Source organism: Trichomycterus rosablanca, chromosome 25 (genome assembly GCF_030014385.1).
Source record: "Trichomycterus rosablanca isolate fTriRos1 chromosome 25, fTriRos1.hap1, whole genome shotgun sequence".
NCBI lineage: Eukaryota > Metazoa > Chordata > Actinopteri > Siluriformes > Trichomycteridae > Trichomycterus > Trichomycterus rosablanca.
The window spans coordinates 4,023,857-4,048,201 of NC_086012.1; the positions used below are offsets into that span (position 1 = coordinate 4,023,857).

The 24,345-nt window shown below is 42.6% G+C and overlaps 1 protein-coding gene across 1 annotated transcript in view; it reads right to left on the bottom strand.

The window, feature by feature from the left end:
• Positions 1–24,345, bottom strand: part of rsrc1 (arginine/serine-rich coiled-coil 1) — a 134,056-nt gene that overhangs the window by 53,125 nt on the left and 56,586 nt on the right. Inside the window, exon 6 of the mRNA XM_062987435.1 lies at positions 15,145–15,196. Coding sequence (XP_062843505.1) covers positions 15,145–15,196 — 52 coding nt within the window. The remainder of the gene's footprint in view (positions 1–15,144; positions 15,197–24,345) is intronic.

A 24,345-nucleotide genomic window follows, 5' to 3' on the forward strand; every position in this document is an offset into this window, starting at 1 on the left:
GTTGATGAATTATGAGGGGCGTCCACATACTTTCGACCATAAAGTGTAAATCTCAAAATGAAAGAGTCATGTCAAACAAATGACCAATATCCATAGTAGGGCTGCACGATATTTCGTTTCAGCATCGTCATCGCGATGTGTGCATGCGCGATAGTCACATCGCAGGACGTGCGATGTTACTTAATGCAAATTATATCAAATACGTCATGCTACAACTTTTTTGCTGCTTGACACAAAACGAAAATTCACACCGTTCTCATTTTCAATGATGGCAAATACGGAACGATTCCGTATTTTACGGGACGGTTGGCAACCCTAGTCACAGCGCTAACATGTCAATATAACATCTCGATTCGTGTACAGAAAACGGTTACATTTGCTGACAAGCCCAAACTTGCTAATAAAAACACTCGTTAAAAATCAATAATTATTCATTTACGTTTGAAAATAACTTTGTCCGCTCCATCAGCCATGTTTATTTTTCTGTGAGAGAAGAGATATTGAAGCTTTCTTAGTTTAATGCTCAGTTTCAACCAAGTACAAAGATGTAGCTGGTCATACTATTTTGTATCCCTTGTAGGCACCACCCTTTTTCACAGATGAGCCCCTTATTTAGAGTACGATACATGCATTATTAATATTATTAATAATGTGGTGAAAATTCCTGCATTTTTTTAATATCGCAATATACTGTATATCGCAGGGGAGAAAAAAAATCGCAATGTCAGTTTTTTCCAATATCGTGCAGCCCTAATCCATAGTGTATGTACTTATTATGTACTTAAGTCCAATGATTGGATTACATATGTCTACTTTTTGCTGTAAAAATCAAAGAAATCAGGGCTTTAAAAAAATAAAACCATGATTTAGTAATTTGTCGTCTCTTCGAAAAATCTGCGAGTTCTTGAGCGAAATCGTGATTTTATCATGGCCAGACTTAAATGTCAAGTTTGATCAGAATTAAAATTGTGAATTAAAAAGTGCCTGTAGCTGTGTATAATGAAAGAAAGAACTATATAGGGCCTAGAATAGAGCCTTGTGGGACAACAACATGTAACGTGCCAATTAAAATGTCACGGTCAATTTTGCCGATTTGACATGTACCATTATCGCCACAACTGATCATTTGGACTCTTTTAGGTTCTTTAAATTACTGGTCACTTGTGTTTGTCATACTAAAGCCACCTCTCAATACACACAGACGCCTCAAGTAATTGAGGTAAATTGTGGGTTGAAGCACACTGGGTAGTAATAATGTCCAGAGCTTAAAAGCTTGACCGTCTCCATGAGGCTGGTGTTAGTTTATGGAAGTGTTCCAAACAACATGCAACAAAACACACACACACACACACACACACACACACACACCCTTCCCGACTTAAATCCAAAGGTTTTATTAACCCACTGTCCTATGTGTGCAGGGTCCAAATTATTTTGTTAAGAACAAAGTCACTAGAGTGGGAAGAAACTCTATGTGAATGTAACAAGAGCATTCCAAGTTGCTGTGTCCCAAATTGCACTCTACTGTACTATACAGTATGTCTAATTAGTGCACTTCAAATTATTTAGTTACACTTTGTGTAGGACTTAGGATGGGGTGCAAGTAAGCAGAACAACCCAGTACAAATTAGCATTAACATTTGAATTCTACAAACTTCTGAACGTCTTAGGGCTAAACGTCGAGCTGTTAGCATGAGAAAAAATGCAAAAAATCTACCACAGTGCATTAAATTACTTTTAGAAGAACTGAATCAAATGGTAAGTCTAGTTCTGAAACACTGGGTCGGTCTAAAACCTAAAGAGCTCTCATCCTACGTCATCCTACGCTCCCGAGAGAAGACGGCATGTCTAAACTCTTAGATGTCTTAAAATGCTTCCTATTAAGGTGCCTTAATTCTGAGTGATAATCTGACTGAATGATGAGGGAGCGTCCGAAGCTTCCTTAGCGGTGAAGGCAATCCCAGCATTCAGTGGGGTACAACTTCCTCACAGAATGCAGAGCAACAAACAGAGTTCTTTTCAAACGTAAATGAATTTTATTGATTTTTTATTTGTATAAAGGCGCACAAGTGTCAGTTTAACTGTTTTCGGTACACGGAGGGAGATTAGCTAGCTGGCATGCTAACAGGTTGTGCCGCCTCAGCCCATTGGTTTGAATAGCTTAGTCTAGGAAAGGGAGGTAAATGAAGCGTACGGTCGGGTGTCCACATACTTTTGGCCATACAGCCGAAATGATGAATATGTGAACCAGGCTAGTAGCGTTTGTGTTTGTTACCACATGGTCGGGCGGCACGGTGGCTCGGTGGGTAGCGCTGTCGCCTCACAGCAAGGAGGTCCTGGGTTCGATCCACAGGCGGGACGGTCCGGGTCCTTTCTGTGTGGAGTTTGCATGTTCTCCCCGTGTCTGCGTGGGTTTCCTCCGGGTGCTCCGGTTTCCTCCCACAGTCCAAAGACGTGCAAGTGAGGTAAATTGGAGATACTAAATTGTCCACGACTGTGTTTGATATAACCTTGTGAACTGATGAACCTTGTGTGATGAGTAACTACCGCTCCTGTCATGAGTGTAACATGATGTTAAAATCCTAATAAACAAACAAACAAACAAACAAACAAACAAACAAACCACATGGTCGGGTGTCCACATACTTTTGGCCACATAGCCGAAATGATGAATATGTGAACTAGGCTAGTAGCGTTTGTGTTTGTTACTATATGACACACGTACACCGACGTATCCCGTCTCATAAACACACACGTGCCGCACAGATGTAGCACAGAGTCCTAACTGTGTTGACAGGACGAGAGCGGACTGGAAAAATGCAAATACACGAGACGAGGGGGAAAACGGTGGAATTAAACTAACATTAAATCTTCCACAGTGTTTTCTGCTGGAGATGAAAGAACCGAGATGTAATTTCTACTATTTATTTATCCTCAAATGAGCTACATACTTCTCCAGGGCCCTAATTGCTGTTCGACAAATTAGACAGAAATGTGCAGCTAAAGGAGAAAGAGGAGATGAATTAACTGTTTATTTCTCTTCGACGGACTGGACCGTTGGAGGACTTTTTTTTTTTCCCGCGCAAAGACGATTTCTGAGAGATGAGAACGAGCGCGAGAGCGCGTTTTCGCCGAGCCATCAATCTCGCGGACAGGACGTCGACATCTCTGTCATCGGCGGACCGAACCACACCAGCGGCGGGGGTGGAGTTGTTATGACTGAATCGCTGATCCGGACTGATCCACTGCCAAATGGGACAGGGTGAAAACCAGAGTCGGCAGAAATAAATGGGTTAATTTGCAATGCCAACTCAGAACTGGACGGTAAAATGCAACATAACTAAACTGCAAAGTCTGCAGAGCAAATTTCCTAACCCCCCCCCCCCCCTCCTTAAAAGTGCTGACACGCCGGTTTAACCGCTCATTGAAACAAATCGAGCGCTAAATTACCTTGTAATGTGAACTGCTGCGGTGTGAAAAGAAGCACTTACGGCGCGGCGCGTTCTCAAGTAAATGAGGTGGGTTTTGTCATTTTAACCTGAAACATGTGTGCATGCAAATGTGAGAACCGGACAAACGTGCATGAATGTGCAGTCCATTACTGACAGAGAACGAAAAAAAAACGTCCTCCCCATCTGTTCTGTAGCTTTACATCTTCATATTAGAGAGGACAGGTGTCCAAATATTTATAAACCGCGCAAAGTTTATTTCTGGATTTTCTGCATTCAAATACAAAAAAAAAAAAAAAATGAGCCTCACTAATCGAATCCAAACGAACAAATCCGGTCAAAACGAAATGGGGATGGGATAGAGGCGCGCCAGACACGCACGCTAATGCACTTTCGCGCTTTGTCATTCCGATGAGCCGAAAAAATGCGCCCTGCTTTTGGTTTTGCGCTCGGGCTGGGCGCTCTCGTACCCCACCACACGCCCTGGGAAACGAACCCCTGGTGCACCAGACTCTACAACGAAGTTCTTAAACTTTGATTTTATTTTAAAGCGACCCACATTTTGTTTGTGATTGCCAACACAACGCATCAAAAACAAAACAACATACAGTACACCGATCAGGCATAACATTATGACCACCTTCCTAATATTGAGTCGGTCCCCCTTTTGTTGCTGAAACAGCCCTGCAACTGAGACGCACTGTGTATACTGACACCTTCCTGTCAGAACCAGCAAGAACTACTGTAGCTCCTCTGTTGGAGCCCTCGCTCCCCACGTGCATCAGTGAGCCTTGGCCGCCCATGACCCTGTCGCCGGTTTACCACTGTTCCTTCATTGGACCACTTTTAATAGATATTGACCACTGCAGACCGGGAACACCCCACATGAGCTGCAGTTTTGGAGATGCTCTGACCCAGTCGTCTAGCCATCACAATTTGGCCCTCGTCAAACTCGCTCGAACCCTCGCGCTCGTCCATTTTTCCTGCTTCTAACATCAACTTTGAGGATAAAATGTTCACTTGCTGCCTAATACTGTATATCCCCCCCACTAACAGGTGCCGTGATGAAGAGATAATCAGTGTTATTCACTTCACCTGTCAGTGGTCATAATGTTATGTCTGGTCGGTGTATACTTAATTATTTATTAGGATTTCAACGTCATATTTTACACACTTTGGTTCCATTCATGACAGGACAGGTAGTTACTGGTTACACAAGATTCATCAGTTCACTGACAATTTTGTACTTCCAATTCACCTCACTTGTACGTCTGTGGACTGTCGGAGGAAACCCACACAGACATGTGGAGAACATGCAAACTCCACACACCATAACGCTTCACCAGACGATCAAACCCAGGACCTTCTTACTGTGCGCCGACACTGAGCCACCGTGCAGCCTTGACATATATTTAATTCATAAAAATGCTGGCAATCTGGTCACACTGTGGTTTACAAGACATAACCTAAAGCTTCCACAGGGGTGTTCATGAAAAGTTCATTTTTTTGGCTCACGACCCAACCCAGGGTTTGAAAAACCCCACTCTGCAATAAAGAAGGTGTGGAAAGATCACATGACGTCCTAATCACCCATTGAAGGAAACATGGAACAGTGGTCACCTCATGGTCAGAAAAGATTTGTCTGGATGATCAAATGTAATCCAAGAACCAATATAAACAAAGAACAAACAGCAGCTCTGAGCTGATTTCAAAGCTGATGTGATATAAGTGACTGTCCGACGTCGAGCAAGCTTTACGTCACGACTGGCACCTTAAAACCCAACTGACGTTTCTTGATGATCACATGGGTAAAGACTATTGGGATGCCTGACCATGAGCTTGTTGGACATCCCATTTTTCCTTTCAAGCTTTTGGGAAGCCTTTCTACATTACTTTGGAGTGCATCTGTGGGAATTTGTGCCCATCCAGGCAATAGAGTAAGTGAGGTCAGTGTTAAGCTGGGTGAACTCCCCAAACTGTTGCCACAATGTTCACATGTTCGGCATTTAACAGACGCTTTTATCCGAAACAACTTACAGTACTGTGACAGTATACCATCTAAGCAATTGAGGGTTAAGGGCCTTGCTCAAGGGCAAAAGTGGGGCATGATCCAGCAACCTTCTGAATACTAGTCCAGCGCCTTAACCACTAGGCTACAGCCGCCCTAAATTATGTTAAAACATTAATGTAGCAGAACTACCTACATTCCATCACAAAACAAGACGTCCAGATACTTTTGGCCATATAGTCACATGTCCCTTCCAGGTCAGGTGACTCTTTAGCACGGAAGAGAGATCGGATCGTAGCACCCAACCCTCCGCCGGGTCTCTACACCGCTCTCGATTATGAAAACGCACTTCACCCCATTAATCAGCGTGTCTAATAAATCCTCCAGCTCCTCGGTGACAGAGCATCAGTCAGCGGCTGCCGGAGCGCCCACGGGACGGGGTCAATCACAAACTCATCAAATGCGTCATTTGGCCCTCTCCATTTAGACAAACGGCGCGTGTTTATGGGAAAGATATCAGGTGTTCTGGAAGCGGGGAACGGCGCTGAAACAGCAGCGCCATTAATCAGGCCCTGATTGCGGGCGACGAGCAAGGCTGTTTATCCTAATTTCATTCATTTCGATCAACAAAGCAAACGCGAGCGAACGCGGCCATTAGCGTCGGCCAAGATGGCACAATTATTTCCCTGTATGAAATAAAGAGATGATGAATGAGCCGACGTAAACTAAAACAAAGGGAATTTTATTACCTCAAATTAGACCTCTCGTCCCCCGTCCCCCCCTCCACCTGACTGTAAGAAACTGTGGCGTATGAAAGGGAGTCTTTCAAAACGTTTAGCTTGAATGAGTGAGCGCTAACACACACACACACACACACACACACACACCCTCAGGTTCACTAACCCACCTCCTAATGATTGAATCAGGTGTGATTCGAAACGTGTCATTAGTGATTGAATCGGGTTTGATTCAAATGAATCACGTGTGATCGAATTGGGTTTGATTTGAACTAGGAATCTTTTAAAAAGTTTAGCTTAAATATGTGAGCGCTAACACACACACACACACACACACACACACACACACACACCTCCTCATGTTCACTAACCCACCCCCTAATTAGCAGCAGCTCTCAGTTGTGTTTATTACAGAAATCAGTCAGAAATTCAGTTGAGGTTCTTGACGTCTGTATGAAGGCGCTGAAGAAGACACGACTAGCCGGTTTTGATCATGTACGACTAGCCATCAAAAGCTCTGGTGGTCAGTCCGTGGGTCGTAACAGCATGGGACCGTACGCGCCACCCTCTTCTGCTTTTATTTAAAATGAAAACATATTCTGGTAATGTGTGGAGGGGGGCAGACAGGCTAATGAGAGCCTCGAAACTAACAGGGCATGAAATCAACAGCGGCGTGCTAACAGGTCAACGTCGATAGAAATGTAGCGCCTTAAACGTCGATTGATTCAAAATGTGTCACGTGTGATTGAATCGGGTTTGATTTTAAATGAGTCACGTGATTCAATCCAAATGTGTCACGAGTGACTGAATCAGGTTTGATTCAAAATGAGTCACATGACTGAATCGGGTTTGATTTAAAATGAGTCACATGACTGAATCGGGTTTGATTTAAAATGTGTCACGTGGGACTGAATCGAATTTGATTCAAACGTGTCATTAGTGATTGAATCAGGTTTGATTCAAAATGTGTCACGTGATTGAATCCAAAATGTATCACATGTGATTGAATCGGGTTTGATTCGAAATGTTTCACGTGACTGAATCACATTTGATTCAAAATGTGTCGCGTGAGATTGAATCGGATTTGATTCAAAACGCGTCGTGTTTGAATCCGGTGTGATTTAAAATGTGTCACATGATTGAATCCAAATGTGTCACGAGCGATTCAATCATGTTTGATTCAAAATGTGTCACATGTGATTGAATCAGGTTTGATTTAAATTGAATCGAATTTGATTTGAAATGTGTCATGTCTGATTGAATCATGTTCAAAATGTGTCACGTGTGATTGAATCCAAACGTGTCACTTGATCGAATTGATTCAAATTGCGTCATTAGTGACTGAATCGGATCTGATTTGAAATGTGTCACGAATGATTGAATCGGATCTGATTTGAAATGTGTCACGTGACTGAATCGGATCTGATTTGAAATGTGTCACGTGACTGAATTGGATCTGATTTGAAATGTGTCACGTATGATTGAATCGGATCTGATTTGAAATGTGTCACGTATGATTCAGCTTACTAATCGCGTCCTTTGAAATGATACGTTACTGTGCCGCTTCTAATGAGATAAAATGGGGTTTAAACGACCATAATAAAAACGCTGCCGGTAGAAGTAAGAAGAAGCCCGGAACGTTCCTGTCCCTGCCCTCCGACTGTGCCAGACGTCGAGCAAAAGTAACTCAATTTAGTGAAGTTTACTCAGCAGTGAAGCAACGAGTGCTTAGCAAAATGTGAGATTATTGCAAATTTCCTTTCATTGAGCTTCAATAGCCGCTCTGTACGAGGCTCATCTGCAAATAATTAGCGCCTACATTCACATCAAAATCATTTCCACCATATGTTGAGGCAAATATGGAAAGAAAAGCAGAAAATAAATGATAACATTTCAGCTGTTGTTGTTTTGTTTTGGTAATCTGTATGTACTGAGCCGGACTGAGGAGGAACCCGACGCTGGGTGCAGGAAGGATGGTGGAGTCCAGCAGATCCTACAGATGTTCGTCCACATACTCTGACCCACCAGGACGAGGCCTCCTAAAGACATCTAGAGGCGTCCTGTGGCATCTGGTCATCCTACAGCGCATCCTGGAGAAAGCAGGACCTTTCTGACCTGTTCCGATGTCTGCAGGCCTAGTGTATACATCTGAATGGTAGTTCGGTCCCTCCCTTTGCTGCTATAACAGCCACCACTCTTCTAGCAAGACGCAACCCTCCTATTTCTATCCAAGCTTGGAACCGAGCGCACTGAGAGCACACTGACAAGATCACCTCTCAACGACTAGGCTGTTTGCCCCCCTGCCCCCCCCCGGACATTAGCCAATCATGTCCATGTAGATGCTCGACTGGTCGATAGCACCACTGAGATTCGAACCCTGGATCCCCAGATCTCAGCAGTAGTAAACTGAGCGCCCCATGTGAACAAGCACCGGATCAATTTTTCGAAGACGTTGTTCACTAGGTGTCGATTCCAGACTGCAGAACCTGTCTTACACCTTTTCACCCAGGCACCGCTCCACAGCTACGCTCGTCTAAATAGAGACCTCAGCACAGAACGTCTGGGAAACCACTAAACCCGTCACCCACACTCGGAGCGAACCACCGCGGGGATCTATAGACTCTCAGCCTCGTAAACCACTCGCTCCAGTCGATCGGACGTGAACTCCGGGCCCGGTGCTGCGTACCGGAACTGAGATCCAGAACATCAGTCATGCTGCGTCTGTGTTGGCTTAATACCGCTAAGTGACTAAGGTGAGCGATAAGAGCTTATTCAGGTATTCTGCGTACAAAGAGCTCTCTTTTGAAAGACATAATTACCCTTGATGGAACAGTTGACTGGAACAGTGAGGTAATAGCACATAAATCCCCTGTAATCAATGGGTGCATGCTGCAGATTACAGAGCACCACTCTGCCATTAGTGACCGGCCCGGGGAATTTCCTTCTTCATGGGCTGTTGGTCCATGTTAACTACATGGACAAAAGTATTGGAACACCAGTTCTAATTTTGAATTCATGTGTTTCAGTCACAACAAATTTTAACATGTGTAATAAATGAATTATATAAAGGTAATGACCTCAGCTTCACTAAACGGCTTTGAAATGAATCGGAACATCAACTGAGACTCTAAATTAACACTACAATCACAGCTGCTGATCTCTCTGGGCCTTTATAAATAGGGCTAGTTTGATTGCGCACAATACAAAATACATTTTCTGAATTCCCACAGTCACACTACATAATCCTGTAAAAGGTTTGATATTAATATTAAAATAAACTCCATAGTTTATGGCTCACGATCTGGTGTCTACACACTTTAGGCTGTATAGTAAACACACCGTGCTAGTATGTACATTTTCAGCATCACAGCACTAATTGCAAACGTGCTGCACCATGAATCCACCCACTCAGTCGTGCCACTTTCATCCTAATTACCGCCTCATTTTCCAGCTCAGACGCTGAACTGTGGTGTGTCGTCGTTCCTCCTCTTTCCATATGTTTTCTTCTCAGAACGTCCACCAGCTTTCTGTTCCTAAGTTATTCAATGTACAACTTTTATTTTATTTTTACTTCACGCTTGTTTATCAGTTCAAGGGCAGAAAATTGTTCAGTTAAAATCACAAAATCAGCAGAGCCGCTGCAGGATGAATTTTAGTAAATAACTGTTCTTTTTCTTTGACTGAATGATTGAAACCTGCGACGGCGTGTTAGGGCCACTTAAAAAAACAAAATGTTTTGAGGAATTTCAATAATAAATTTGAATTTATTTTGAAAACAAATTTATAGGTTTTAAGTTTGAGAAAAAAGTTGAGTTTTGATTTCAAGAATAAATTCTGTAGGTTTTAATTTAGAGAATAAAGCACCATATAAATTTTAATTTAAAGAATAAATTATATTTTAAATTTTATTCTATTTATTTTTAAAATTAAAAGGTATACAATGCTTTATTCTCTCAATTTAAACCTATAGAATTTATTCATAAAATTAAAATGTATATGAAGCTTTATTCTCAATATTAAAACCTATAGAATTTCTTATAGAATTTTAAATTAAAACTAGGATTTATTCTCAAAATTAAAACTTATTTGATTTATTCTTTCAATTAAAACTTATATGGATTTAATTAAAATTAAATTAAATTAAAATTTATAGAATTTATTATTAAAATTTTAACCTATAGAATTTATTCTTGAATTAAAACCTATAGAATTTATTCTGAAAATTAAAACCTATAGAATTTATTCTTAAATAAAAAATGTATACAGATATATTGAAATTTAAACCTATAGAATTTATTCTTAAAATTTAAATTAATAGGTTTCATTTTCAAAATTTAAACCTATAAAATGTATTCTTAAATTAAAACCTATAGAATTCATTCTTAAAATTAAAACTTACACGAGTTTATCCTCAAAATTAAAAACTATAGAATTTATCCTAAAAATTAAAACTTATACGGGTTTATTCTCAAAATTAAAACGTATACAGATTTATTCTCACAAAAAACGTATAGGATTTGTTCTCAGAATTAAAACCTTTAGAATAAATCAAACGTTCCACATCAAATTACTAGTACTAAGGATAGTTAGGCTGTGTGTATTTTTGGCTGCACATATTTAAATTTCTGACATTATTTATTTACTTTGCTCCCCGACCACTGCGTTCCTGTGGGTGGAGGTGGTTGGAAGCACCGCAGAAAAAAAGCCACTCTCATTGACCTGAGAAGCCTGTGATGACACGTTAAGGAGCCAAAACTATTATCTGTTACCGGCAACTGAAAGACATAATGCTGATGTGACCATTTGAGCCGAACTGAGAGTTGGTAGGGACGTGTTGATAGGGACGTGTTGGTAGGGACGAGTCGGTAGGGATGAGCTGGTAGGGACGTGTCCCCTCCATCCGAACCCAAATCTCTGCTTACGAGGAGAAAGAAGGTCGAACAGGAAGTGACCCATGAACATATCGCCACAATGCCTTCCCCTCACACAGAAGGACACCACAGGGGAAAGCAAGCAACTGCTGTGTGTGTGTGTGTGTGTGTGTGCGTGTGTATCTTAGTGAGAGATAGAGCTCATTACAGATCTGCTGGGGCCCCTCCACAATAGCCCCTGAGCAGCTTACGTGGGGATGATCTGATCCACACACACTCCCAGAGTCCATCAACACACACATACACTCGCACCCTCGCCACCGACAGAGGATTTAGGGATCTCAGGAGACTCGGGCAAAAAAGAGCCAGCGAGGGAATAGAGAAGAAAAGAGGAGAGGAGCGAAGCGGCTGGCGGGCGTACAGAGGAGCGGCAGGGCTTAAAGCGTGGCACGGTTCTGCGGCGGGCGAGCATTACCATTCCAAAACCGCCCGACATCTGCTCGATCTGAGAGAGTCGGAGAGACGGCGGGACGGAGAGAAAGAAAAAGAGACAGAAAGAACATGTGTAAAAGAGCAGACTTAGTGTATATGTATAAAGTAAATATATATATATATATATATATATATATATATATATATATATATATACACTGACCAGGCATAACATTATGACCACTGTCAGGTGAAGTGAATAACACTGATCATCTCATCATCACGACACCAATTTTTTCCCCAACGTTGATGTTAGAAGCAGGAAAAACGGGCGAGCGTGAGGATTTGAGCGAGTTTGACGGGGGCCAAATTGTAATGGCTAGACGACTGAACCGCAGCTCTTGTGGGGTGTTCCCGGTCTGCATTGGTCAGTATCTATCAAAAGTGGTCCAAGAAAGGAACAGTGGTAAACCGGCGACAGGGTCATGGGCGACCAAGGCTCATTGATGCACCTGGGGAGCGAAGGCTGGCCCGTGTGGTCCGAGCTCCTGTAGCTCAAACTGCCATTTTATCAGCTCCACTCACCATATAGAAGCACTTTGTAGTTCTACAATTACTGACTGTAGTCTATCTGTTTCTCTGCATGCTTTGTTACCCCCCTTTCATGCTGTTCTTCAATGGTCAGGACTCTCCCAGGACCACTACAGCGCAGGTATTATTTGGGTGGTGGATCATTCTCTGCTCTGCAGTGACACTGACATGGTGGTGGTGTGTTAGTGTGTGTTGTGCTGGTATGAGTGGATTTTTTAAACACCTCACTGTCACTGCTGGACTGAGAATAGTTCACCAACCAAAAACATCCAGCCAAAAGCGCCCCATGGGCAGCATCCTGTGACCACTGATGAAGGTCTAGAAGATGACCGACTCAAACAGCAGCAATAGATGAGCGATCGTCTCTGACTTTACATCTACAAGGTGGATCGACTAGGTAGGAGTGAGTGGACACGGTATTTAAAAACTCCACTCATACCAGCACGACACACACTAAAACACCACCACCATGTCAGTGTGACTGCAGTGCTGACCCAATACCTAAATAATACCTGCTCTGTGGTATAATCAGTGTATAATCGAGTGGGACTGGTTCCACAGAGAAGTGAGGAACTCTTGGACAGGTTAGGGGTTCCTGTAGCTTTTTTCTCAACATGTCTGCCGTTTGTATATCCGGTGCTGTGGTTTCAGCCATGAACCGAAACAGAAAGTCATATTTCATCTCGGAGCAGAGAGGAGAAGTCATCTTTCATTATTCGGGTTGTATATATTCTGCCTTGTACCATTTGAGCGCTTTGATTACCAACCAGATGTGACGGCCTGTTATTACATTTTAAAGTGCTGTCCTTATGTGTGTGTGTGTGTGTGTGCGCTGTGTAACCCAGCTGACGGTTTGTACAGGAAACATATTAAAGGTACCCCAAGTCATACATCATCTGCAAGCCACCCATGAGCTCTTAAACATATCCCACGTATCCCAAACACACACCAGGACACACAGGTGCCCCTCCCTTGCTCGTTCTGTTACTCATAGTGTAAGGGTGAAGAGGCCTACAGATATTGGAACAATTATACACTGATCGGCCATAACAGTAAAACCACCTCCTTGTTTCTACAGCTCCACTTACCATACAGAAGCACTTTGTAGTTCGACAATTACTGACTGTAGTCCATCTGTTTCTCTACGTGCTTTGTTACCCCCTTTCATGCTGTTCTTTAATGGTCAGGACCCCCACAGGACCACCACAGAGCAGGTATTATTTAGGTGGTGGATCATTCTCAGCACTGCACTGACACTGACATGGTGGTGGTGTGTTAGTGTGTGTTGTGCTGGTATGAGTGGATCAGACACAACAGCGCTGATGAAGTTTCACTGCTGGACTGAGAATAGTCCACCAACCAAAAACATCCAGCCAACAGCGCCCCGTGGGTAGCGTCCTGTGACCACTGATGAAGGTCTAGATGATGACCGACTCAAACAGCAGCAATAGATGAGCGATCGTCTCTGACTTTAAATCTGCAAGGTGGACCAAGTAGCTGGGAGTGTCTAACAGAGTGGACAGTGAGTGGACACGGTATTTAAAAACTCCACTCATACCAGCACAACACACACTAACACACCACCACCATGACAGTGTGACTGCAGTGCTGAGAATGACCCAATACCTAAATAATACCTGCTCTGTGGTGGTCCTGTGGGGGTCCTGACCATTGAAGAACAGCATGAAAGGGGGCTAACAAAGCATGCAGAGAAACAGATGGACTACAGTCAGTAATTGTAGAACTACAAAGTGCTTCTATATGGTAAGTGGAGCTGATAAAATGGACAGTGAGTGTAGAAACAAGGAGGTGGTTTTAATGTTATGGCTGATCGGTGTATATTATATTATATTATTTACCATTGATATGAAATAGAGAAGAGAAGCGCTGAATGTGCACGGAGAAGACCGGGGCTCAGAGGGGGTTGGTGGGGTTAAGAGAGCGAGAGAAGTTTTGCATCTTGTGCTAATTTCCTCTGGCTCAGGCAGGAGTTGAGTAATTGGGTGACAAATCTCAGCTCTGTCTGAACTCTGTGAACGTCGCTGCTACGAACATCTCTGCTGAACGTGAGCGTACGTGAAACCTAATGAGAAATCCCACCATGATTCACGTTCACAGATGCAAAGCACCATGTTCAAGCGTTCTCTGTCAAGCTACCTACATATAACTTCTTCCTGTCTAGCAAAAATGATGCTTCGGATGCTGTTTGGTAAATTATATTTTTTTGCTTTGTTCCAGTTTGGACATACGTATTTCCCTGTGCACTCCAGTGACCTCTGCAGGTTGCACAGTGATCCTCCAAGATGCATTTTTACACCAGTTACCTGTGGATTCTTACACACAGAGCTTTTCCACCAAAAGAACCCTGGTTCTTGAACAGCTAAATTTGATCATGGACTCTGAAGGTACCTGCTTGATCTCCACTTCTTGCTCTCGAACCTGACACTAGCGCTCCTGAGAAAGTGAGGAGGATAATCTCCGACCACCGAAGCACATCAAAGCATCTGGACTAAACTGATTCATGAGAAGCTGATTATGAGTTAGGGCCCGAGCGTTCACGTGGGTTCGTCCGTCTGAGTGCGAGCGCTCTACTCAGATCTGTCCGGGCGCCTGCACACCGGCCTCCCAGTTCGGCCCATAAAAGCGTCGCTCATGGGCCCTTCTGTGAGAGAGGATATCCAGAGACAGGCGCTGCTTTTAATACTCGTACATCTGGCCATCTGAGGCCGGCTCTTCTGCGATCCGGCTCGAGCCTTTTTTATTTTTATGATGGGCCGTTCTCGTTATGAAGACGTTAGTGCCGTTGGGGGAACCTGGGAAGGGAAATGAGACAACGAGGGCCGAACACAACGCGCCTATTGGGTAACAAAGTGCAGAGCACTTTTAATAAAGCAGACACATCGCAGTGTGCGGTATAAATCGGTTACTGGAGTAAAGAGCTCGAGTTTGAAATACAGCTCATGGCCAGAAGTATGTGGACACCACTCCTAAAAATGTCCGATTCGGCGTTCGGGAATGGGTGAAGGCACGAAGGTGTGGCATAAGCGGTCACCTACCTGCGGCCTGCAGTACGAGCTGGAGTCGAGCTTTAGCCTGTTCGGCTGGCGTCTGAAATCACAAAAGCAGACGTTCGTCTTAAAATAAAAATAACGCTAACCAGCGCACCAACAATAAAAGCATCAAGTGTAATAAGAATAAAAAAAACGTAAACTTTAAGAGGAGAGAAAATGATGAGAAAAACAACGTACTACGAGAATCATTACATTTATAGCACGGGGATGATTAGAAAGTTCCGAAAGCTGGTACGAAGAGTGGGAGTGTGTGTGTGTGTGTGTGTGCGTGTGTGTGTGTGCGGGGATGGAGATTTGACAGCTGCAGCGAGAGCCCGCGCTGGTTTTTGACACCAGTCAAAAAAAGCACAATGTAATTCCAATATCCGGGTTATTAGATTTGCCGCTCTTAATTGTCAAGAAAGACGGATTGTACGGTAAGGAAGTTATAAAGGGATGTAGATTGCATTTAGGAGCGCGAGCGGGTGTGCGAGCGCCCGGGTGTGTGGGATTACAGAGAAATTAAATGCTAATAGGATGAAATTTGAATGTGGAGCCTGAGCGGCTCGTTGGCGCCCGGCGGAGGACGAGGGCCTCGCTGACAGCTGTGACGCGCGTTATCCGGCATAAATTGGATTTATCAAACTGTAAAAGTTGTCACTTTGTAAAAATGTCAGCTCGGGTGGTGGCGGGGAAAATATAATGACCCGCTTTAATGTAAAACTGTCACTCCGCACTGTCTTAGATGACAAACACGTCTACATCCGAATCCAGCTCCTCGTTCTAAAGCTCTGAGATGTTTCCCCGAAAACGCTGCATTTGATCAAAAAGGGGGTTAAAATGGATTGGAAACGTTTGAGGTGAATTTATCAATCGGGACAGCAGGGGGAGAAAAAAAGTGGGTGGCATAGCACGACTTAAGACAGCCCAAACCGTATCAATCATCTCCATTATTCTCCATTTTCAGGCTTTTTTTTTTTTATGCAACAGTGATTACAGAAACACTCCATCTTGGTGCAATAACAGGCCCAAAAAAAAAACTCAACCAGCAGGGCTTAAGTGGATGGATAACAGCGGGCATGGCAATCATCTTAGTTACAGTTTATTATAAAATTTCCTTCATAATCAGGTTTGCATTTGTTTACCGCGCCCCCCCAGGCCTCTGTCGGGCCGTATGAGATGGTTCGTATTTACAAAAGAACCCCCCCCCCTCTATTTTCCTAACACACACACACACACACACACACCACGAATGAATGAAAGTGACGGAAGAATGAGCATTAATATGAAACAAGCGCTTGCCTCTTTCTTTAGGACATGACGGATGGTTAGTGGAATAATAGTTAGATAAATATGTCAAATTATGAGAGGGGGGCACGGGAGTGTTTGAGAAGCTTCTGGTCAGGCATTAATCAGAGAGACGGAAAAAACACACACCCTAAAGATATACAATAGATTTGTGCTACATTTATTAATTTGGCAAACCAAATTACAAATTAACCCACAGAATTGGTGCATAATTTAGATTTTCTGTATAAAACTGCGTAAACAGACTTAATAAATTTATTAAGTTATTTATTCATTTGTAATATTTTTATATTTTTAAATATCATTATTTAGTAGAGTTATTATTATTAATATATATATATAATTTATATACATAATGTAAAAGTTTAATCATTAATTTTTAATTATTTTAATATTTGTAATATCCTTATTTAGTGATACTATTAATATATATATTGTATATATATGTGTATATATATATACACACACACACACATACAAATAAACGTGAAAGTTACATAATTAAATTTTAATTATTTATATTTTAATTTTCATTATTTAGTAATAGTAAAGTTAATAATTAATTGTAATACATTTTATTTTATTATTTTCATTATTTACTAATAGTATTATTATAATATATATATATATATATATATATATATATAAATATATACGTATTATAATGTAAAAGTTAAATTATTAAATTTAATTATTTTTATATTTTTAATATAATTATTTAGTAATAGTATTTTTATTAATATATATTATATATATACACTGTATATATAATGTAACAGTTAAATTATTAATTTTTTATTATTTTTTATGTATGAATATATACTGTATGTATGTGTGGCACACCACAACGGTCTTTAATGCTACCCCACCACCACTCTGGTGTGCGAATCTCAGTGATGCTATCTAACAACCAGGCATCTATACAGACACGACTAACTATGTTTGAGAGGGGATATAAGGAAGGATAATGGTGAAAGAAAACCAAACGTGCACATTGGAATAGCTAAACTGAACAGGATTCAACTTTGGCGTGGCATGATCAAAGTCCTGACCTGAAGCAATAGTAAAACATAGAAAAAAATAAAAAAATAAATAATGTTAAGGACGTATAGTTTAATATAGTGGTGACTATGATGGTGTTTTGGTTCTTTGATGAAGCAATTGAAGAAATTATTAATTTTATTCTCTATCAGAACACTTTAAAGAAAAGGTAAGGTCATCTGTCCATTAATTCTGCAGGACAATGATATAAAATACAATAGATTAAAAAAAAACACACATCTGCCACAATGTTTTAGAAGTCAGACCCTAAATATTACTTACGTCTTGATGCTCTGTATTAACTGTGTCCAACTACTTTAGGTCATAAACTAATGGACATCACATGTTTTTTATCCTATTGCCTGATTCTAAGCAAACAGCCGTGATGAACAGGACGTGTTTTAATCTGAAGTTGGTGAAAGTCGAGGTTCTGATATGATTTGGTGCTGTATGACTGTGCATGACTAATGACCTGCTGTAATTCATTAGCAAACACTAAAACCCTTTTAATTGTGGTCTCGTGGGGTCTCGGCTCGTACACACAACTCCAGCTGTGCTCCACATTCCCCTCGCATTAGGGGAGAATGTGCCCTCCGATTAAACAGCTGCCAATCAAGCACAAAAACAACGGAGGGGAAGATGAAGTGAGCTGAGGAAAGACGGGCTGAGAGGGCGAGAGGGACGGCGGCCTCGGCGCAAGAAGGTTTCCTCTTTTCCTTTTTTACTTCTACTTCTGTGCACGCTGCAAATCGGGATCCGGATCTAGTTCGGCATGTTACATGTAGAACGTGATATGCAACATGCTGTTATGTTACGTTACGCTATGTGAGACAGAATAAAAGGTCATCTGTCCATTAAGTGAATCTGAGGTCTTAGTTTATGCTGCAGAATAATACAACAAGGTTGGCAAGCCGTAGCCTAGCGGTTAAGGAACAGGACTAGTAATCCAAAGGTTGCTGGTTCAAGCCCCACCGCTGCTAGGTTGCTGCTGTTGGGCCCTTGAGCAAGGCCCTTAACCCTCAGTCGCTCAGACCGTATACTGTAACAGTACTGTAAGTCGCTTTGGATAAAGGCATCTACTAAATGCTGAAAATGTAAATGTAAGGTCATCTGTCCATGAAGTGAATCCATCTGAAGTCTTAGTTTATGCTGCAGGATGATGATATAAAATAGATTCAGTCGTGCCGCACTGAATGCTGGGATTGCCTTCATCGCTGAGGAAGCATCGGATGCTCCCTTGTTATTCAGTCAGATTATCACACAGAATTAAGGCACCTCAGTAGGCAGCATTTTAAGGCATCTGTCTAGGAATTTAGACATGCCTTCGTCTTCACGAGAGCATGGGATGACGTAAAATGCATCTACATAGAGAGATCACTAAGTTTTTGGACAGACCCCATGTCTTAACTGGTCAGAGCTGCTTTGACAGCACATTAGATGAGTGGTTCTAATGTTTTGGTTCATCACCGCATTATTCCATGTCAGTTTTAAAAGGTTAAGAGGAAATTTAAACCAAATAAGATTTAAATAAAACCTTTCCATCATTTCTACTAAAAAGCTCCACCAGAGGAATAAACCCCGGCACTAATCCCAGACAGAAACGGCTGTAAATAACTCGTTCCTAAAAAGGAAAGCAGCGCTAATAAGTTCCTTCAAAAAGACAGGAGTCTGATCTCGGGTTCTGTTAAAACAGCTGCCGGGGGGCGTCGCCAGTATGGTACCAGAGCAGGAACACTTCTTCAAAGTAACTTTAGTGAAACGTGGATGATTCAGAACTACAATGAACAGGAGGAGGAAGAGAAACACAAAGCACAGCTGCTGCCCTGTCATTCCTAATTTATCCTGGTTCAAATGTAGGGACTAGATCATATCTTAATGGAATAGATAGAAATGATCCTGGATGGGACTAGAACTATCTGCATGTGCCTGGATCAGACCAGAACCACCTGGATCAGACCAGAACCACCTGGATGCACCTTGATGAGACTAGAACTACCTGGATGTGCCTGGATCAGACTAGAATCACCTGGATGTACCTGGACCAGACCAGAACCACCTGGATCAGACCAGAACCACCTGGGTGCACCTTGATGAGACTAGAACTACCTGGATGTGCCTGGATCAGACTAGAATCACCTGGATGTACCTGGACCAGACCAGAACCACCTGGATCAGACCAGAACCACCTGGACGCACCTCGACTAGACTAGACTGACCTGGATCAGACCAGAACCCATTGGATGCACCTGAATCAGACTAGAACCAGCTGGATGGACCTGGGTCAGACTAGAACCACCTGGATGAGACCAGAATCACCTGGATAAGCCTGGTCAGACCAGAACCACCTAGATCAGACTAGAACCACTTGGATCAGACTAGAACCACCCGAATGTGCCTGGATCAGACTAGAACCACCTGAATCAGACTAGAACCACCTGGATCAGACTAGAACCACCTGAATGTGCCTGGATCAGACTAGAACCACCTGAATCAGACTAGAACCACCTGGATCAGACTAGAACCACCTAAATCAGACCAGAACAACCTGGATGCACCTTGCTGAGACTAGAACCACCTGGAGGTACCTGGATCAGACCATAACCACCTGAATGTACCAGAATGAGACTAGAACCACCCGACCGGCTGATAGCAGCACTGAGATTCTCGAGTCTCGAATCCCCAGATCTCAGCAGTAGTGTGTTAGCAGACTTTACCTCAATGACACCCAAGCACCCAGCAGCAAATAATAATATATAAAAATTAATAAATAAATTGATTGGACGATCATGTGGATTTAATGTGTTGGGCAGCGTCCCAAATACTTTAATGTTTAAAAAGAAACTCGACTCAGTTAAAGCAAGTGAGAGTCACCTTGTGTGGTGCACTTGGTGGGGAAAAAAGGGGCAAAATAATACGAGAAAGAAAAAAAAACAACTTTGTGCACTTTCCGACCTCGGAGGCAATACCCAAAATCCTTTGAAACAGCCCCTTATATTCCTCTCTCCCCCTGTTTATCTCATTTGACTTTTTATTCCTCATTTAGACCCATTTTCAATAGTTATTCCCTCATCTCTTAAGGAAGTGAAGGGGGTGGGATATCCAAGCCCAGCCGAAAATGCAATATTCTGTTTTTAATATCCAGGTCTATAAGATCAGGGCAGGAACGAGCTCCAGTGCAATATGTTTATTTATATATTTATTCTAAATAAAAAAAAATAAAATAAAAAAAATACTCCTGCCTATCGGGGGGTCGGGCGTCCGTAACACATAAAGCTGTGTACGGATATACTTTTATATATAATCTCAATATGGAATCGGAGACCTTTTTACAATGTGCCATACTTCAGGAAGGCACTAACAGCATTTTGGTAAGCCGAGGCTGTTCATCTTGGTGTCTCCGGCAGACGCAGCCGCTGCATAATAATGCGCCTCTCTGCTCCGAAATGTTATTTCACAGGCCGGGGCTCATCTCTCAAACTTCACCACTATTCCAATTTCCCAAACTTTCATTCCCCTCATTATTGCCAACAAGATTTCATTACGTATTTAGAATGTAAACAAGCCTGAGTGATGACACCCGCCGTCTCGCCCGGGATCGCTCGCCCCGCCGGCCATTTCTCTGCTTCGGCGCCGAGTCACACGTACGTGGACAGGTCTAAAAAATGCACCGCCTGGATCAGACCAGAACCACCTGAAAGCACCTGGATCAGACCAGAACCACCTGAAAGCACCTAGGTCGTCAGACTAGAACCACCTGGATTTGCCTGGATCAGACTAGAACCACCTGAATCACACCAGAACCACCTGGATGCACCTGGATCAGACCAGACCCACCTGAAAGCACCTAGGTCATCAGACTAGAACCACCTGGATATGCCTGGGTCAGACTAGAACCACCTGAATCACACCAGAACCTGGATGCACCTGGATCAGACCAGACCCACCTGAAAGCACCTAGGTCGTCAGACTAGAACCACCTGGATGTGCCTGGATCAGACCAGAACCACCTGGATCAGACCAGAACCACCTGGATCAGACCAGAACCACCCGAATGCACCTGGATCAGACCAGAACCACCTGAATGCACCTAGGTCGCCAGACTAGAACAAGCTGAATGCACCTGGATAAAACCAGAACCACCTGGATCAGACCAGAACCAGGCCGGGGCTCATCTCTCAAACTTCACCACTATTCATATTTCCCAAACTTTCATTCCCCTCATTATTGCCAACAAGATTTCATTTTTATTTTTACCATTGATTTATCCTATTAAGGGTCGTGGGGGGTTTGATTCACTAGGCGAAAGGCAGGAAACACCCCAGTGTTGAGTTTGGTTTTGAGGGACGAATTGGAACGTGGATTGCGAGCCAGGTTTTTTTTTTTAATCCAAAATCAGTGCCTGACTCAGGACTGCTCTTCTGACAGAACGGAAACAAATTCTCACAGACACACTCCAAAACCAATCGGTTGATGCTCATGATTCGAAGCAGAACTGGGACCATAGAAATGAGGAATCCATCCCCAATCCACCCCCCCCCCCCCCCCCCCCAATAAATAAATAAATAAATAAAAAAGAGTTTTACATTCAACTCACATAAATCATGACGAAGAAAAATGAGCAAACGTGGCTGCAAACTCATCTCGCCGCCATCCGCCGAAAATGAAATCCAGTGCAATAGCTATCAAAACTGCAATCATGGAGAGATAATATCTTCTTTGGTCTATCCACACTTTCCGATTTAATTTCCTCCATGCCCTTGACATCCGGCGATACCATTAAGATTAAGCGCATACAGTAAGGGACTGGTTCTACCCCACATGATGTATGAGGGGCTCGCGCTAAATGTAATATCATCATTTGAAAATTAATGCAATATATTTTGAAGTTCCTTTTTTTTTTTACTTGGTGCATTCCAGCAGTGATGCAAAGTGGGACAAATGTACAAAAAAAATAAAAAAAAGTAGAAGATTAGAACCGGCGCCCAGACAGCGGCAGAATTATTGCCACCCGTGGTAAAGACGGGTAAGAAGAAATATGACTTTGTAATCTTACCCTGATACACAAGAAAAAAATATCTAACCTTTCACTGAAGTCTTGGAAAACTGGACACCTTTCGTTATTATTATTAATAAACGGACAAATCCCCACAGTCGCAGTCCAAAATCTACTGGAACGCTGATTTAAAAGACTGTAAAGCAAATCTATATTATTGCAAATAGTTCTGGGACAGACTGTCAAAGATAACAGACTTCGATAAACATACAAATCCCCACAGTCGCACTCCAAAATCTACTGGAACGACGATTTTGAAGACTAAAATGCAACTCCATATTGTTGGCAACCAGATGTTTGTCACACTCACAGGTAACAGACATCAATAAACGTACAAATCCCCACAGTCGCACTCCAAAATCTAGTGGAAAGCTGCTTTAAAAGACTCCTCCATGCCGTTGCCAATAGTTTTAGGACAGACTGTGCAACCAGGTGTTTGTCACACCTTAGAGATAAACATACAAATCCCCATAGTCGCAGTCCAAAATCTAGTGGAACGCTGATTTAGAGGACTGACCGGCAACTCCATATTGTTGCCAATAGTTTTGGGACAGACTGTCCAACCAGGTGACTAAAGACGATAAACGTACAAATCCCCACAGTCGCACTCCAAAATCTAGCGGAAAGCTGTTTTAAAAGACTCCTCCATGCCGTTGCCAATAGTTTTAGGACAGACTGTCCAACCAGGTGTTCGTCACACCCAGAGGTAACAGATTTAAAAAAACGTACAAATCCCCATAGTCGCACTCCAAAATCTACTGGAACGCTGATTTAGAAGACTGACCAGCAACTCCATATTGTTGCCAACAGTCCAACCAGATGTTTGTCACACCCGCAGGTAACAAACAGTGGTAAACATACAAATTCCCACAGTTATAGTCCAAATTCTACTGGAACGCTGATTTAAAAGACTGTAAAGTAAATCTATATTATTGGCTATAGTTTTGGGACAGACTGTCTAAGATAACAGACTTCGATAAACGTACAAATCCCCACAGTCGCACTTCAAAATCTAGTAGAACGCTGATTTAGAACACAGATCAGCAACTACATATTGTTGCCAATAGTTCTGGGACAGACCATTCAACCAGGTGTTTGTCACACCCAGAGCTAACAGATGTCGGTAAACGGACAAATCCCCACAGTCACAGTCCAAAATCTACTGGAACGCTGATTTAAAAGACCGTAAAGCAAGTCTGTATGATTGCCTATAGTTTTGGGACAGACTGTCCAAGATAACAGACTTTGATAAATGTACAAATCCCCACAGTCACACTCCAAAATTTAGTGGAACGCTGATTTAGAAGACTCCATTAGGAAGGCAACTCCATGCTGTTGGCAATAGTTTTGGGACAGACTGTCCAGCTGGCTCATGATTTCTGAAGCTGACTGCAGGAATAAGAAGGAATGAGTGGGAGGAAATAAAGACGATGAAAAGATGTGAGATTTGAAATTGAGATTTGAACCTGATAGAGAGGAGACGGTGAGAATAAATGTAAGAGGAAGAGGATGGTAATGTCGGCACGGCGCGGCGGAGAGATTCCCTCTGTCACTGAGACATGCAATTACGACAGGTCAGGCAGCCGGGCAGAGGTCAGACTGATCACTCCATCATTTAGCTGAGAGGTACGACTCTGAAGATGAGATGGAAAGAAGATGAGCTCTACTGAACTACATGAGCACAGATTCTCACACACACACACACACACACCGGCACAGGTACAGAGATACACACAGAGACACAGACACACACGTGAACAGACACACACACACACAATCACACGGCACGGGTACGAACACAGAGA